This window comes from Maylandia zebra, linkage group LG7 (genome assembly GCF_041146795.1).
Source record: "Maylandia zebra isolate NMK-2024a linkage group LG7, Mzebra_GT3a, whole genome shotgun sequence".
Taxonomy (NCBI): Eukaryota; Metazoa; Chordata; class Actinopteri; order Cichliformes; family Cichlidae; genus Maylandia; species Maylandia zebra.
In genome coordinates, this window is record NC_135173.1 from 37649809 (window position 1) to 37666364 (window position 16556).

The following is a 16556-nucleotide window of genomic DNA, read 5'->3' on the forward strand; positions in this document are numbered from 1 at the left end:
TAGATCTTGGTAGCCCGACTGGAAAAATCACTAGGCCCGGGACGTCGGGCTAGCGATTTTGTGAGCCCTGTATCTGATTGAGGAATCACTCATCTTTGGAAAAGAGAGTTTATTACAGAGAAATGGCTCTTTCCAAAATAAAAGATATACTATACGCTTCTTCTGGGCTATATTCTCAGCAGCATATTAAACATATCAGGTCCCCATAAGGAGAATCATGTGCTAACGGCTGTCTAAATAACTCGGGTAAAGTTTGTAGCATGCGTGCTTGTTGTTTGTCGGCGTAAATGTGCAGTCATATTCGTTGTGTTCCCACTAGTGCTGTCACCGTAAATCTCGTTGAAATGACATTAACGCCACAACACGGCAAATCTCCGTTAATGAGCTACCGCGGATCGCCCCGTGCATGGGGCTGGACGGCCAACACGTTAATGAGCTAACTGCGCTAACACACTAGCTCCCACCCATGTAATTGAGCAATGCGTGGCACATCCAACATACTGTTTTACTTTAGTCCATGACTCGCTTACCTTCAGGGTCATACGTCACATGAAAACCAAAATAATTTCAAACGCCAGATCTGAATGAGGGTGGGGGAGGTTCAATTTGCCATGTTGCAAGGAGAGCTTAACTTCTGTCTCGCTAGCTTGCCCTGCGCTCAGTGAATCTGCGTTCGACTACTCCGCCTAGGCTGCACTGTCGAGCGCAGATCCACTGAGCGCTCAACACAGACAGCATCGTCAGAAGGAAAGTTGATAAAATAAATTACAAATTTTGTATTGTTCGATACATATGCGTACCGAACCGAAAGCACTGTATCGAACGGATCAATATCGATACGAGTATCGTTGCACCCCTAATAAGTGTGTGTGTGTGTGTGTGTGTGTGTATATATATATATATATATATATATATATATATATATATATATATATATATATATATATATATAGTGGTGGACCACTAGAGGACTCCACTCACACCCGGTGTATAGGAAGTGTGTTCCTGTGTTTTGTGGCACGATATGCGCAGTTGATGTTGGAGACGAATAAAGAAGGAGTGAGAACTGAGAGCTCTGTGTCGTTGATGCTTACCTCCACATTGGTGACCCCTGACTCGAGCATGCAACGGGCCGTAGATAACGCAGACTCCGCTATGGATGCATCAGCGGCCGCCGGACCTCCGCCTCCTGTTGCAGCTACGTTCGCTGTGGCGCTGAAACTGCCGGACTTTTGGCTCCATGACCCCCCGTCATGGTTTGTACACGTGGAGGCTCAGTTCGGCTAACTACGCTAACACACTAGCTCCCACCCATGTAATTGAGCATTGCATGGCACATCCAACATACTGTTTTACTTTAGTCCATGACGCGCTTACCTTCGGGGTCATAGGTCACATGAAAACCAAAATAATTCCAAAGGCCAGATCTGAATGAGGGTGGGGGAGGTTCAATTTGCCATGTTGCAAGGAGAGCTTAACTTCTGTCTCACTAGCTTGCCCTGCGCTCTTCCTTCTGACAATGCTGTCTGTGTTGAGCACTCAGTGGATCTGCACTCGACAGTGCAGCCTAGGCGGAGTAGTCGAACGCAGATTCACTGAGCGCTCAACACAGACAGCATAGAAGGAAAGTTGATAAAATAAATTACAAATTTTGTATTGTTCGATACATATGCGTACCGAACTGAAAGCACTGTATCGAACGGTTCAATATCAATACAAATATCGTTGCACCCCTAATATATAGTCACATAAAACCTTTTTAATCTACAACCAACTTCATTATCGACCATAGCCAATCAGTCTTAAATGTGGTAACTACCAAATTAATTGGAGTGAATTATATGTAACTTTGGCCCAACAGATTTGAAGGGAAAAGAGTTATCATTTAAAACAAATGCTTCTTGATTAGATCATCATAACCTTAATCATATAAACATTGCTTCTGTGTGTTCTTGTTTTTTTTTTCTACTTACCATTTTGTAGGTAATAATGAATTTTATCATATGACCCACAGGCATGTTCTGAGTAAGGAATTCTCTCTGGCTGGGCAGGGCTGGTTGGTAGTTGATCTTTGCTGGTGGGAAAACAAAGGTATACCATGAATCTTAATCTGGACTAGTACTTAAATAAACAGAGTGGTTTTCATATCTATTTTAGCACTTAAAGTATTTTTATTCCAAGCCTTATTCACTCACACATTCATAGAGTTGCTTTTTTTCTATGTCCTAATGCTTTCAACTTGATATTCACACACTCACACTGCATCATTTTGCCATGCAGGCTAGAGGAGCTGGGGATTGAACCACCAACCTTCTGATTGGTAGACAGCCTGTTCTACCTCCTTACTGACAGATGCCCCAAAAACTGCCCTCTAGTGCATCACCTTCACTAATCTTACTTCATGCGCTTTACTATAAACCATACTATAACACATAGGACTAGTCTACTTTTTTAATTTTTTTTATTTTGAAACACAGAGTAAAGGAACTAAAGTTAAGACAGAACTCAGGAGCTAATCCTTCTATTGATCAGGCTTTATCTTTAATCACTGACTAGCATTAATGACCTTCTAAATAAATTGCCATGACCTACTGCAACTCTCTCTGCTGCTTGGCTTCAGAGTACTAATCACAGTGCTTACATCTGTTAAAGCTCAATCTCACTGATGTGAAGGCAGTCAAGTAACTTCATCAGTACTGTTAGAGTTAGCGTATGTCACGCATAAAGAGAAGGCAAGCTGTTTCTGTGCTTGTCCTGGCAAGTGTACCAACATCTGGCTAGAAGCCAGGCTTTTAACGAATGAACCACTGGAAGATGTGAAACATCATTTTGAAACCGTCAAGGGCCTGTCAGCAACCTCAAAATAATGCCCTCAATACAGAACAAAATTTATGAGCTTGAAGCAGTATAATTGAAAAACAGTGACATGATAAGTGGCTCAAAACTAATTTGACATGGGCACCTAGACATTCAATTGACGGCACTGTACACATGACATAAGACCTGTCAAGTGGTATCTATCCATAATACTATTTTTGACACCATGCATTGCTAAGTTGATGGCAAGGGATGTCTTTTACCACATTTCTGTCAGACAGCTGTTGAATTGCAGATAAGTAAATACATGCACTGGCATCTCACGCTTTTGAACACAAAAGTGCAGTGAAATCATCCGCTCATAAATATGCTAATCTGTTGTGACACTTTTGTGGAACTTTGCTACCGCAACTCAAAATCACAGTCAAATCAAGGCGACATAGGTAAAAGTATAAAACAGGAACAATGCAATGGCAATTTATGCACTTACATAAACATGAGCGAGTGCGAGCAAATTTTCCTATTTGAGACAGCCATCAGCTGTTTGCAGCAGAAAGAAAAATAACACTGTTGTCTTATCTTTTTAAGGTATCCGATAATTTCTGTTCTTTTTACTGTTGAGGTCCCCTTGTTTTTGGCATCTTCTGAAAAGGTGGGTTAAATCATAAAGCTTTGAGAGCACAGATTTCAGTATATACACAGGATAAATACTGATGATTTTCCCTGTCTGATATAAAAGTGGAAAAGCCACTTTGACAATAACAAAATATCCTTCACTCTAGAGCATTTAATTACTAAATAAATGGGTTTACTTAAGGCAATGATAGTCTCTTGGTTCCTCACTGGGTCCAACACTCAAGGGCTGACAGTATTTTTAGTTTTGATCGGATAGTCATTGTCCTCACATTATCATTTCTATTTGACTGCATGGACCTTTTAAAATTTGACATGTGTTACATCTATTCAGTGATTTTTTGCATTACACTGTCATCTATGCAAAACAGTGGCAAGTTCAAGAGCATCTCATAGCGTCCAAGCTATCTGCACAAATTTTTGTTCCTGACCCTTAATACTCTGACATCTGAGGATACTGCTTCCCCTCTGAGTGGTTTCCTTTCAATTTTTCATCGTCATTCTGTCTGTCTTCATTTCATGTCCTTCCTTTTAAAAAAATTCTGGCATTTGATCCTCTCTGACTTAATTTTTGTGAATGCACTCCTGGACAACAGTAACCACACTTTCTCAATTTCTTCGGGATGTGACCTGCAAGTCACATCTGCGGTTGCCTTCGGCAACTAAGGCCTCAAAATTTCCATTACTTTTTCATTCTGAATTTTTAGCACAGCATACGGTACTGGCACTTTCAGTGTCTTTGACTGTTAGAAGGATGAGGAAAGTGAAACTTGAAAAGCCACTCAAATCAAGACATAACATCAAAGGGGTGATGATTCAGAGATGCAGCTTCTGAATGGCAATTTATGAGGAGTGGTGCAAAAAAAAATCTTTTAAAAAGTATGAAAACTTCCGGCTGTCTTTTTGTAAGCTGTAAAAGATAATCATTTCCATCCTCACAAAAACAACAGAGCAGTCCACAGCGTAAGCCTCAGCAACCTGCTGTGGAGAAAAGGGAAAAAAAAATAGTGACACACACACCTTCTTGCCAGGTAACTGGCTAAGATAATTGCATCTGAAAATAGAAAAATAAATTAATGTGTCAGCTGTTTGATTGAAACAAAGGAGGAAAAAATCACAGTTCTGGCCATAATCCTGGGGAGGTATCCATACCCAGAGCTAATTTAAAAGATACAGGTAATAATGACAAATGAATACCAAAGAAATAGCAGTCGCTACTTACTATCATAAATCTGTAAGGCCATTAGAGATGGGCAGCACTCTTCATCAACCACTTAAACAAAATGTTAAAGATGGAGGTCTGTATCTATGGCCATGTTACAGCACAGACCCTTTATTGAATTACCTATGCATCCCCTTGACACTTATTGAAATTGAAGGCGCAGTAGTCGACATATACACCCTCCCCCATCCATACCTACACCACTGTTCGAGGTTTGCTGTTGGTCTAAGCAAAAGTGGACTTGAGGACAATGACCTCTGAGTCCAAAGCAATTTGTTTACTAATTAATTTAACTATGCTTTGATATTGAATGACTTTTAATTGCTTCTGAATACCTGACTGTAATCTTGACTACTAATTTTAGTGCCAGGAAACCATGCCTTACAGTTTTCTGAATAGAAATGAGAATCTAATTAAGACATACTTTTATGCAGTAATCTCTTATCTGGGCAACAACTTCTTGATATTTCGTATTACTGTTTGACTGCACAACTATTACTACAGGGCTGTTCAGGGCAACTACAGTATTGTGTTGTTTGCTGATGTTATCCCATCATACCTTTAAAATGCATACTATGCAGTGCCCATACAGACAAGTTTTATCTATTATTTATTGTAGCACTGAATATTTTACCACCACAATAAAGGCATGGCAGCTGAAAATGCTCAGAAATGAAGAATGGCATGTTTGAGATGAGGAGATATCATTTAAAAAAAAAAACCAAACCTATTTGATTATACTGTATCGGTTAAATACAATCAAGCTACACTGACTGCACACACAGTGCATTAAAGCCTCAGTGACCATTTCTATTTGTTTGGATGCAAAGGACTAACCACAGCTTTTTAATGATCAGGTTTAACCCCCCAAAAATGTAGTTTGTTAAATGGTCACTTCAGACCCTTTTTTTTTATATCATCATTTTTATCTTTCAAAAACTAACATCCCTACTGACCTAAAAAAAAAACAAACAACAAAAAAAAAAAACAGTAACGATCAATCTCCAATGACAAAAGCTCATATCGACCATGGTTTAGCCTTCCAGGAGACCAAATTTTCCATAGCAATTATCCATTGGTCAATGAAGGTTTGCAAATTATAGCTATGATTGTTTGTTCTTCAACACTTGCTATATTACTCATCAGGAGAGATGTAAAATATAAAGAGAGAGTGAAATTTATTTCCACTGAGTTTAAACTCAGCAAGATAAAAATCACAGTGCGTTAATTATCTTCACAATCACTTTAGCTCCCACTTCATGTTTAATCCCTAAATTAGGCTCCATTAGTTTCATTCACAGCACAGCAGATACTGACCTAGAATCCTGACTCATGCAGTGTAAGTTGTCAAAATCATTGCTAATGCACTGTTTACCCATTTTTCTACTAGTGTAAACCAGACGTGAATGGCACATTTCCTCACCATTGCCCAAGCCTCTTCTAATTAGAGCAGCTCCTCCTGCACGAGATATGCATCCCACTATACTCAGGTACTGTGAGTTTGCAGTCTTTGAGAACTTTAGCTTCACCGCTTTCAAAATAAATACACACAGACAAGCCCACACAAACGCGTGCACTCACAGCATGTTCTACTAAGAGCTTCCTGAAATGAGAAACAGTAATACGGTGTGAAACTAAATGCTAATTTAGCAGCTGCAAAGCTCTCTGTAACTGTTGCTGAATATTGGATGGTATGCTTAATTGCATTATATTAAAAAACAAACAAACAAACAAACAGAAATTTGAAAATGCTTTTCAGGATTTTTATCTTAATCGTATCTAGTCTCAGATTCTATAAACATACTAACCTATAAACTATTTGCCAAGAAAAACATCCAAATATTTTGCATGTCCACATTTCAAAATTAACACATGGCAACAGATCCTAATTCCACATTCATCATTTTCATGCATAGCAATCTCAATATGCCGTGTGACAAAACAGTTCATAAATCATGAACATGAGTGAAAGAAGGGCTATCAAAAAGAAAAAAAACCTGACGGGATTCATTACAAAAGATGGATGGATGAACAGGGAGGTAAATACAGGAGCCAGGAACAGGTCTAAGATGATGTATTAGAAAACAAATCCTGGTGTGTGTGAATATAGTGGCACATCTTGATGCCAGGCATCCTGTAGACTCGGGAAGTTTGGGGGGTTTTCACATTTTGTAACCAGCTGCCCATTACTCCAGTGACTTTACAATTCGATTGAAATGTCAGCACCAAAAATCTGTAAAAGAGACAGGTGCTGTGCATACAGCAAATATAATTTTAGACTTCAGCCGTCAAAGAGAGACTTGGTATCATTTCGTCTTTATCGTCAATCCCACCTGGCTTGTTCTTTCTCACACCCACAAATCACAAAGCTGCCCAGGTTTACCCAGTTCCCAGAAAATTCAACCTGAAACATGTCACAAAGAGGACTTTAAGCTGCAAACCTTTGTTAAATTTACACCCAACTTCTTTTGGGAGAGATGTCGTCTCAATCACTGGGTTGACTTTGGCTTTCAAGAGTCCCTGTCAACCTCCCCACACTGATTTAGGGCCAAAGTGTGACACTGCCAGAGCAATCCATGCTGCATAATTCAACATTGCTCTCAGACCTGTCTCATTAAGGATCCTGACTTTGGTCCATGGCTCTGACTATGAGGCTTTGAGTGACAGATCTTTTGCCAGCTTAGTACAAATAGGAACAGACTCAGTATAAGCCTGCACTTCGGATTTAGCTTCAGCCCTTTCCAAACCTGGCAAAACCAAGTGTGCTTCCAGTCACAACTTCAACCTGCATCAACTCCACCCTTGGTGTGTGTCCTACACATGACAAGCACCAGCTGGAAGGCAGAAATCAAATCCAAATCCCAATCAACATCAACACAATTTTCTACTGTAGCTGATTAGATGCTGGGGTGCGGGTATCTCTATTTCCATATGAGGAAAATAAATCAAGGGTTGAGAAAAATCCCCATATATTGTCAGACAGCCACGAGTAAACAAATCACCTGTCTGTAAAAATAATTTTATAGCATTGCTTTCCTTTGAATTTTGGTTCAGCTAAAGCTTATTACAAACAGTCCAAAATATGTAAAGCACTCCCTGCTTTGGTAACTTGAATTTAGAAAGGTTGGTAATGGCATCTTTGCCACTTTCAACTTCCCACAGCTTTCAGTTGTAAGTCATGTTAGACTCCAGTTAAAGTTTTGGCTTTAACATTTGCTGTGGTTCAGAATCTAATCCAGGCAGTCCATGAGCTGGAGACCTGAGTGTACTTCAGCCAAAGTGGCTGCCACACTCTAGAGCTGAAGAAGATTTAGGAAAATCATAGATTTATCTGCATGGATGGACAGTTTGCCACATTTGACAGACAGATGAGTGAGAAGGATATTTGCCTTCTGCATCACTGAGAATTTCATTTAGCAAGTTGACAGTGGTGGGAGACGCACACTGACCTGCCAAATGAGGGGGGCAGGTGACAATCACAGCTCTGCACAAGAAGGTGTCTGTAGCAGTCATCACCCTGGCCCACTCAGCATCCTGTTTAAACACAAACAGGAATACAGTTTTATTTTAAAAACTAAATTTCATTTTGTTTGATATGGTAGAGCTGTTTTAGGTTACTTCTTTGATCGATTTTGGATATAATTTATTACCAATACAGTATACACAAAATGAAGTTCCTTGCCCTCAGTTGTTTGTCCCTTTGTTCTGTTGAATTACCTTTTTCCCCCACCACGGTTAAATTCTGGGGTTTTGTTTTCCATTAAGCCACATTATATAATCATCTTGTTATATATGTGTTGTATATATTTGTTACATTAAGTGAACCGTAGTCCTTGGAGAATGAGTTATGAGGAGAGTTGTTAAATGATAAATCATATTTACTTGTCTGTGTTCATTAAGTATTCCACGAATGTGCTTTTAGAGATCTTTTTAAATGAAGAAAAGTCTGGATTACACAGAGTGGTCAGTGAGACTAGAAATACAGTATATAAAAGCATGTACATTACATTACAGCACATTAAAAGAAAATCCTGTAGTAAGGGGGTTGTGGTAATTCTTCTGTCTTGTTTTTGGTCTATTTCTATTTATTTCACAGCTGATCATTGCAAAGTTGCTTTGAGTAGTTAGCTCTATCCTCATAGTCTAATGGTATTGGCCATTCCCAGCATCATGATGACTACATCGATAATGGCAGAGTACCCCCTCTGCCATTATCGATGTAGTCATCATGATGATGTTAATCACATGCTATAGTTTCACTCACCAGTCTCAGTTTTGATTGAAACAACTTTTAAATGGTGGTTTATGGAGGTAGAGGCAGTGTCAAACTATCAGAAGTAGGAATTTATGTAGACATTTACATCTAAAGATCTGAGATGTAGCTCTTTGTTTTTCACTATTTGGTTTTTTTGCTGTTTCTGTAAGTGGCAGTGACCTTAATTTGCTAGATGTTCACAACTTGGAAAATTGTGGTATTGTGTTAACACAAAGCTTTTATAGAGGTGGTCACACATACTGATTATCAGTTAATCAAATGCTTTTGATTAACAGCACCTGGTTTTTAGTTACCCTCTTAATCCCTAAGAAACCAACAACAACCTTTTATTTGTGGCACTGTTTAAAGCACAGAGTTACAAAGTGCTTCACATTTTGGATAAACATATCGTGTCATATCAAACATATGGTCTTCCATTTATTCCTACATACTTTCACAAGCATAGGTGAAATTAGATGTCAGTTATAGACAAAAATAATAGAATGATGATTAAGGATAAGACAAGCTATTAAAAAGAGTTTTCAGCAGCTTGTAAAAGAAACCACTGATTGTGTAAATCTGATGGGGTACTCCAAAGTTTAGGAGTTGAAACCTCAGCTGTGTGGTTGTCTTTTCCCTTAAAATATAAGACCCAGATCAGATGATTAGAGAGGCTGAGGTCTCAGTAGCTTATATATGCAGGAGCCTGTAGCCATGTTGCGCTTTACATGTTGTTAATAAAAAATTCAGAATGACTCTGAGTTACTTATTGCTTAATGACAGGCTTGGATAATGATGTGCATACCCCCTGCAGAGTGTTCTCCTCTGGATGTTGTAAAGAGGTCTTTCTTTATCGTGGAGCCATCAAAATGTCCGTGCTATCTTCCTGATGGATTTGTTAGAATGGCTTGTTTCAGTGACATTGAGAGGTCCTTTGACCGCATGCTGTGGGTTCACAGAAACAGTTTTCAAATGCAAATGCCTCACTTGGAATCATCTCCAGACCTCTTTACCTGCTTAATGTATGAAGAAGTAACAAAGTTATAGCCCATACCTCTCCATGAAGCAGCTTTTGAGTCAATTGTCCAATTACATTTGAATCACTGAAAGTCGGTGTCTGCATATAAAAATGACTTTTTTTCTCAGCAGGTAAAGCAATATTTTTTTTTTCAATCCTTTAAATTGAAGCTGGTCCGATTTTATAACTTCAGATGGCGTCTGATGGATTCACCAGACACATAAGTTAGAGATAATGGCTGTGCTTTCATTTCAACTGCATTTAGGTGTAAAATAATCATTCTCAGCGAACGTTAGAAAGAACAGAACGTCTGCACTGTGTAAGAAAGAAAAATAACAATGACTTTCACTGGTGCACCTAACTCTCCAGGCAAAGAGGTTGACCTCTAACTGCAAAGCAGTGCTCATGTATTTTTAATCAGTGAGTTTTATTTTAATTTATTTATTAACATTTAATTGTAGGGGGGAAAAAACAAACTGCTTCCTTTCTGATTCAGCATACTCTGATTGACCATTTTTAGAAACAGACTTGCAATGACATGAAGCTATAAAAACCAAAAATGGAAGAATTCTTTCACGTTCTTCAGTTAAAATAGCAGTTTTTCAAATATGTGTTTGATTGAACCTCAATTCAACTTGAAATTTTTGACTGTTCAGTGGCAACATTGGGAAATAGGGTAAGGTTACTAAAAAATGCTTTCAGAGGAGGCTGAAGCTTGGCATTTGTTCCTAGTCCTTAGTAGTACTCTTAATTCGTTTGTCTCCATGCTTCGCGAAGGCATAACTCCCAGAGTTACAGCTGGAAAATGTTATAATCAAATGTGAGATTTTGTCACATGCAGTTGTTATCGTGTTTTTATTTTCTGATATCTTTTTCTTATTTTTTTGTTTTGTTTTTGGCAAGGCCGTATGTCTGTCGGCAAAAGGTTCCTGAGTGTTATCGCAGCCTCACCAAATGGGACATCTCTGTGTGAAGTATTTTGAGCTTCTCATGCCTGTATTTGTTTCCTTTCTGTGCTTTGCTTTATCTTAAGTGAAGTGAAAACTCCCAATTGCCCGTAGCTGTGAATGTCAGTGTGAATGTGTTTGTCTGTCAATACGTGTTAGTGCTTTGATAGGCTGGCAAAATGTCAAGGGTGTGCCCCGTCTTTCACCCAGTCTGTGCTAGTACACGCTATTGCCTTTTTGTGACCATTTACTTCATAAATGATGCAGTTTTACCTTTAGATATTTTCTAAGTAATTAATATTTATCAGGACTGAGTATATTTTTCATTTGATTGTTTTACTTTAGACACTTATTAAAAAAAACCTCTTTCTTAAGCAGCTTTTTAAATTTTTGGGCTATAAGTAAATTTGCAATGAAAGACAACATAATTTAAGATTTTTGTATGTCTGTGAAAATCTTTATAAAAAGATAAATAAAAGTGCAGGTTCCTTTGTTCTTTGGATGTTGGTTACCTTTTATTCCATTCTCAGTAAAGATGATCCCACACTGCTTCAGTTATGTTGAAGTCTAGGCTCTGGGGAGGCCAATCCATGCCTGATTGTGTCCTATTGTGTTTTTCTGTTTACAGTAGATGTGTTTTCACTGCATTGGCAATGTGTTTGGGATTATTTTCATGCTGAAAAGGGATGCCATCGGCAATCACATGTTTTTCAAATGGTGATGTTTTCAGTCCATTCCTTGTGTAAACCAGCTTTTCTGTTCCTTATGAATGGCTTCTTGACACTGCCTCCATTGAGAACTTCTGATGAGGCTTCAGTGAACAGTAGATGGAACACCTGGAGGGCCAGATGCATCTCTCAGGTCCTGTGTCAGGTCTTTGCTGGAATGTTTCCCTATATCTATTAAGAGGGCATGACTTTCAGATGCTGTTCATCTGCTGTAGAGTTTTTTTTTTTAAGGTCTTCCACTTCTTCTCTTGTCTAGCAGTTTTCTAGGTTTTCTAACACTGCAAATCATGCCAGGATTTGTCAGCTAATAAGTCTTTAGGAATAAACTTGTTGGTGCAAAAATACTATTTTATGTCTGTCAAACTGTGTTACATTTGGCATTTTTCATAGTTTCAACAAAAAAAGGGAACAAATTGTATTTTTGCGACAAGCTGCTAGTGTCACAGTGTCTAAAGGTACAATTTAAGATTGGTTCTTTGCTAAGTTGTCTGTTATGTTTAGAGATAACGGTGCAGTGAAATGCTTACACAACTGCTCGTGACCTAAAGAAACAAAAAAAAATGCTATGAATAAGATAGGAAATAAATGTGAAAATTAAAAAGGGTCAATTTAACTATGAAGGAATAAAATAAAATATAAAAATTAAAGTTAAAAATGAAATGACTGTACAACAACAAATTAGAATGAAGGGTAAATTTAACTGGGAAAGAATAAGATAAAATATATAAATTAAAGTTGAAAATAAAATAAATCACACATGCTATGTGCACTTTCTATGCTTAAATGATTCATGATTACAAGGGCTGGACTGGAAAAGCCACCAATCTTCAAAGCAAAAACTTTGAAAGACCTTTACAAAGCCTGGAGAACAATTTTTCAAGACCACTTTGAAAAATGACAAGAAAGTCTGGCTTCTTGGAAGCAAAATCCAAAGAAATGAGGGCTGGTGTGACAAAGTGGATGAGCAGTTGCAATGCTCTCCATTTGTCCCATATGTGTTTACCTTTTTTTTGCACATTATGCACATTATTCTGTTTCTATTTATTTGCTATGATTTGCTATTTGTCAAGTAACATTGCTGCACTCACTATCCCGGGTTTGTTTGTGTAAGCGTTCTATTGCCGGCAAATCAAACATTCTGCAAATTAAGGCAAATACTCAGTTACATGTCTCTCTATATTTTATTATGTTACAGATTAAGTAATTTGTTCATACTTATAATGCTCTTTCTTTTCAGTCTTCATGAGGGTCAGGTGTGAGGAAACGCCTGCCTAGCATTTCCTCATTTTAAAGTCCTGATGATGTCACACGTGACATCAGCAGGTCGAACGAAGTGGAAGTGTTTCTTTGTCCATAGAAATGCTTCCTTTTGTTTGTGTTAAGGTTTAAAGGGACTTGTTGAATCTTTTTCTTTTCCTTAATACAGCCATTTAGTTGTGTAAATGTGCCAATTAGAAGTGTGACGTTTTGTGTCTTTTTAATCATCTGTGTAGAGTTTTAGATCCCTCAGTTCAAGTGAGTGGTACTGCCTTGGCTAATTGAAGGGAAACTGATGGCCCTATTTAAAGCCAGTCTCTACCAGATTCAGATGAGAGAGGAGAGGTGAGCTGTGTTACCAGATCCATGTTCTGTTGAGGTTTGTTAATTGAGTTACTTTGGGGGAAAGTTTTGTTAAGTTACACATTAAATTAAGTTCACTGTAAATAAATTGCTCACGTCTGGAAACCTGAAATGTCTGCGTAGTCTGCTTCCCTACCACCTTCCTTGACGTTCGAGTTTGACTACTTCACAGGTGGATCAGGGTTTCTAGGGAAATGTAAATAAAACACAACTCGAGCAACTGAACTGTAAAAATCACCAAAGAGTGAACTAACTGAACTAACAGAGCATGCAGAACATTTTGGTTACTGCCTGTAAACTGTGGCAACTATGACTCCCAGTCCAGGCAGATAACCGGGTACTAATGAGAGCCGTGATAACTAAGAAAGGTTGAGGGAGCGTGGGGCGTGAAAATGAGAACAAACAGCCCGGAGTGTGGAAAGGCATATATAGTCATCCAACCTGAAGGGGACTATGAGTTGTGGTTCAGAGACGTGAAGTGTTTCTTTTATTTTTGTTTTTGTTCAAAGTAAATATTTGTAGAATATTTATGTCTGCACAGATTTTGTGTCAAAGTTGATGGCTGTAGCTATGGGTGGGTTGTTGTTTTTTGTTTTTTTTCAAACAAGAAAATATATTGATGAGAAGCACTGCATTTACATGGAGCCCTCTTAGTCTCTCAGCTGTGGATAAAGGAGACATTCAAGCAGAACAGACAGGGCCTTCATATGAGACAGCCTGTTTCCCTACTGAGGAAGCTGTTATCTCTGTGTCGCGCCTCATCAATCCCTGAGTGAGTCGTTACTGTACCCTACCTGCCATATGGCTGTCACAGCACAACCCAGCCGGACATTCTTCCATCCAACACGGTCTGCCAGACACTCTGAAAGCTGTTGGGTGCCTCCCTGTGGAGAGGCAGATATTAGACTTCAAGGTGTGCTTAAAAACTATTATTATTAATTAACAAAATACTTGACCCCTGCAAATGATCGATTTTTCTATACATTTCAATTTGCATTGCTCTCAAGTGTATTTCTAGGAAAAGTTTCCTGGTTAGTCTTCATAAGCCAGAAAACTGACTTCAGGTAGGTTTTTTGTTTTGTTTTGGGGGTTTTTGCACCAGTGTAAAACAAAATATGAGCAAATGTTCACAGCTGCTTAAGTAGAGAAAAAAACAACAAAGAAGTGATAATGATACATGCACACAAATAAGTCCTGAGGTCGAGAGGAAGGATAAAATACCACAGGAATAAGTTTCTGTTAAGTTGAAACGCTTTTTTCAGTTCACATTTGGTGCCGTGTCATGTTCAGTGATGCTGCGGTACTCATTCCAGGCCATAGCGAGGATGCAATTAAAAGAAAACAGCTCCAGATGATAACAAGTGCAGGAAGTGTGCTAAAACATAGGTTTAAACATCAAGCACTTTGCACCATTTAGCCAAAGGCCTTCTTTTGTCAATTACTTTTTATGCCCCTTTTTTGGCTCTCAGCCCATTTTTACACATGACCATTGTTGGGAGGGAGAGAAGTTTCTGAAGCAATAACACAAAAATGGATCACACAAGTTTTATGCTTCCAGAGGACTTAAAAAGTGGAAAAATCCAATACAAGACTGCGGCTTTAAATGCGAATCAATATTTCGAGGACAAAGGGAGGCAGTGGGATTTTTGGGACATGGATTGGGAGGTGCTAAGTTTAATAGAAAATAAATAAATAAAAAGGTCAGTGTGGCCTGAAGTTTTGAAAAAGCACTTGTGCCAACAATATTGAGTGTGGGGAATGATAATAGGTATGTACCTTTATCTTGAACTCTTGAGCACAACCTGGAGTGCTCTCCAGCAGCTTCAGTAGCCCTCCAGCAGCTGTAGCATACATCAGGAAGAATAGGAAAGACATCTGGGATGGCTCAATTCCAAAGACAGACCTGCTACACAGCCCGATTTCCTCTTTTAGTTCTGTCATGGAATAATACATACTATAGCCTTCACACATGCGATAATAATACACATTTTCCTACAATGACAGTATAAAATTGTTATGAGCTAACCAACACAGAGTACACTGTCAAAAATTCAGCTTGCTACATGAAAGAGCTACCTGAGAGGATGGTAATTATCACTTCTGCAATTATCCTGTCAAATGTAGATGCCTTTTTTAGTTTTCTCTCAATGAATCTGCCGATGCAGTGAGTCACTTGATTTGGCGTAAAGAATTTAATCATTAATAATCTATGCAGCACCCACAATGCAATATCTTGACAAATGCATGCCAGATTTTCTGACAGGGGAGATTCCCAAAGGATTAAAGCACGGTTCCATGCCACCATTATGCTTGCATGCATCATTGTGAGCAAATTCTTGCACATATTTTATTGGTACATTTATCTGCAGTGGAAACTATTTTCTTTCCTAATCTTGTTTTCTACTTTTTGAAGATGAGATATGAGGAACTCAAACTTGAATCTCTGGAGTCTCACCAGAGGAGCTCGACATGTTTGCTTGAGAAAGATTGAGGCAATGAGAAGGTTAAAGGCACTCTTTAAACTGACCTGCAGTCCAAGCGTGTTTCTCAATGTACGTGTGCAGCGTCATGCTGTCCAGTTCTTCAGCATTTGGAGTCTTTGAGGGATCCTGGACGCATACTGTTGCGCACAGTCTGTCAATCTGAATGCAGAGGAAAATCATCACATCACACCCACACGTGATGGTTCACCACTGTGAACCAAAAGTATCCCATTGATAGCGATAATAACAGAAGAATAGCTCAAGGCTGCCAAATAGGATTTTGCCAGTGCAATTTTCCCCACAGTATATTCTTCCTACTGGTACTCTAACCATTTATCTTGGACTCAAGATTTTCTGGTACTTTGCTATGTGGTAAATGCACTTTTGTCCTATAAATCCAAAAACAGAAAACAAAGTATCATTACCATATTGATTTGAAACTTTTACGTTTTTATTGGATAATAAAATTAATTTTTTAAATATATGTTTGGTATACAAGAAATCAAACCAAACATCATAGATTGGAACTGTAGTATTTCCAGATCCTTCTACTCTGACTGGGCAAAGTACTAACGATAGAATGTTACTGTGCAAGTCTCACCTTCCACAGGATCTGGGTGAAGTCCATTAGCACCACAGGGGACAGAGCAGGAATGCTGGTCTTGTATGTGCGAACTTTGGAAGTTGGCCCACCCATGTGGTGCACCTTTCTACCCATATTGAACTGTGGGTAGACTTCTAAGCCCAGCTCTTTTATGAGCTTCAAGACGTGAGTTTGAGTACTGTAAGAGAAAGCATGCTGTTTTAAAACCACTGTTTTTGTCTTTACTGTG

At 38.7% G+C, this 16556-nt stretch overlaps 1 protein-coding gene across 1 annotated transcript in view; it reads right to left on the bottom strand.

The window, feature by feature from the left end:
• Window positions 1–16556, bottom strand: part of si:ch211-127i16.2 (putative flavin-containing monoamine oxidase A) — a 53939-nt gene that overhangs the window by 31702 nt on the left and 5681 nt on the right. The window contains exons 3-8 of the mRNA XM_004538416.5: window positions 16325–16505; window positions 15768–15882; window positions 15017–15174; window positions 14035–14124; window positions 8122–8206; window positions 1974–2074 (exon numbers count right to left, since the gene is read on the bottom strand). Coding sequence (XP_004538473.3) covers window positions 1974–2074; window positions 8122–8206; window positions 14035–14124; window positions 15017–15174; window positions 15768–15882; window positions 16325–16505 — 730 coding nt within the window. The remainder of the gene's footprint in view (window positions 1–1973; window positions 2075–8121; window positions 8207–14034; window positions 14125–15016; window positions 15175–15767; window positions 15883–16324; window positions 16506–16556) is intronic.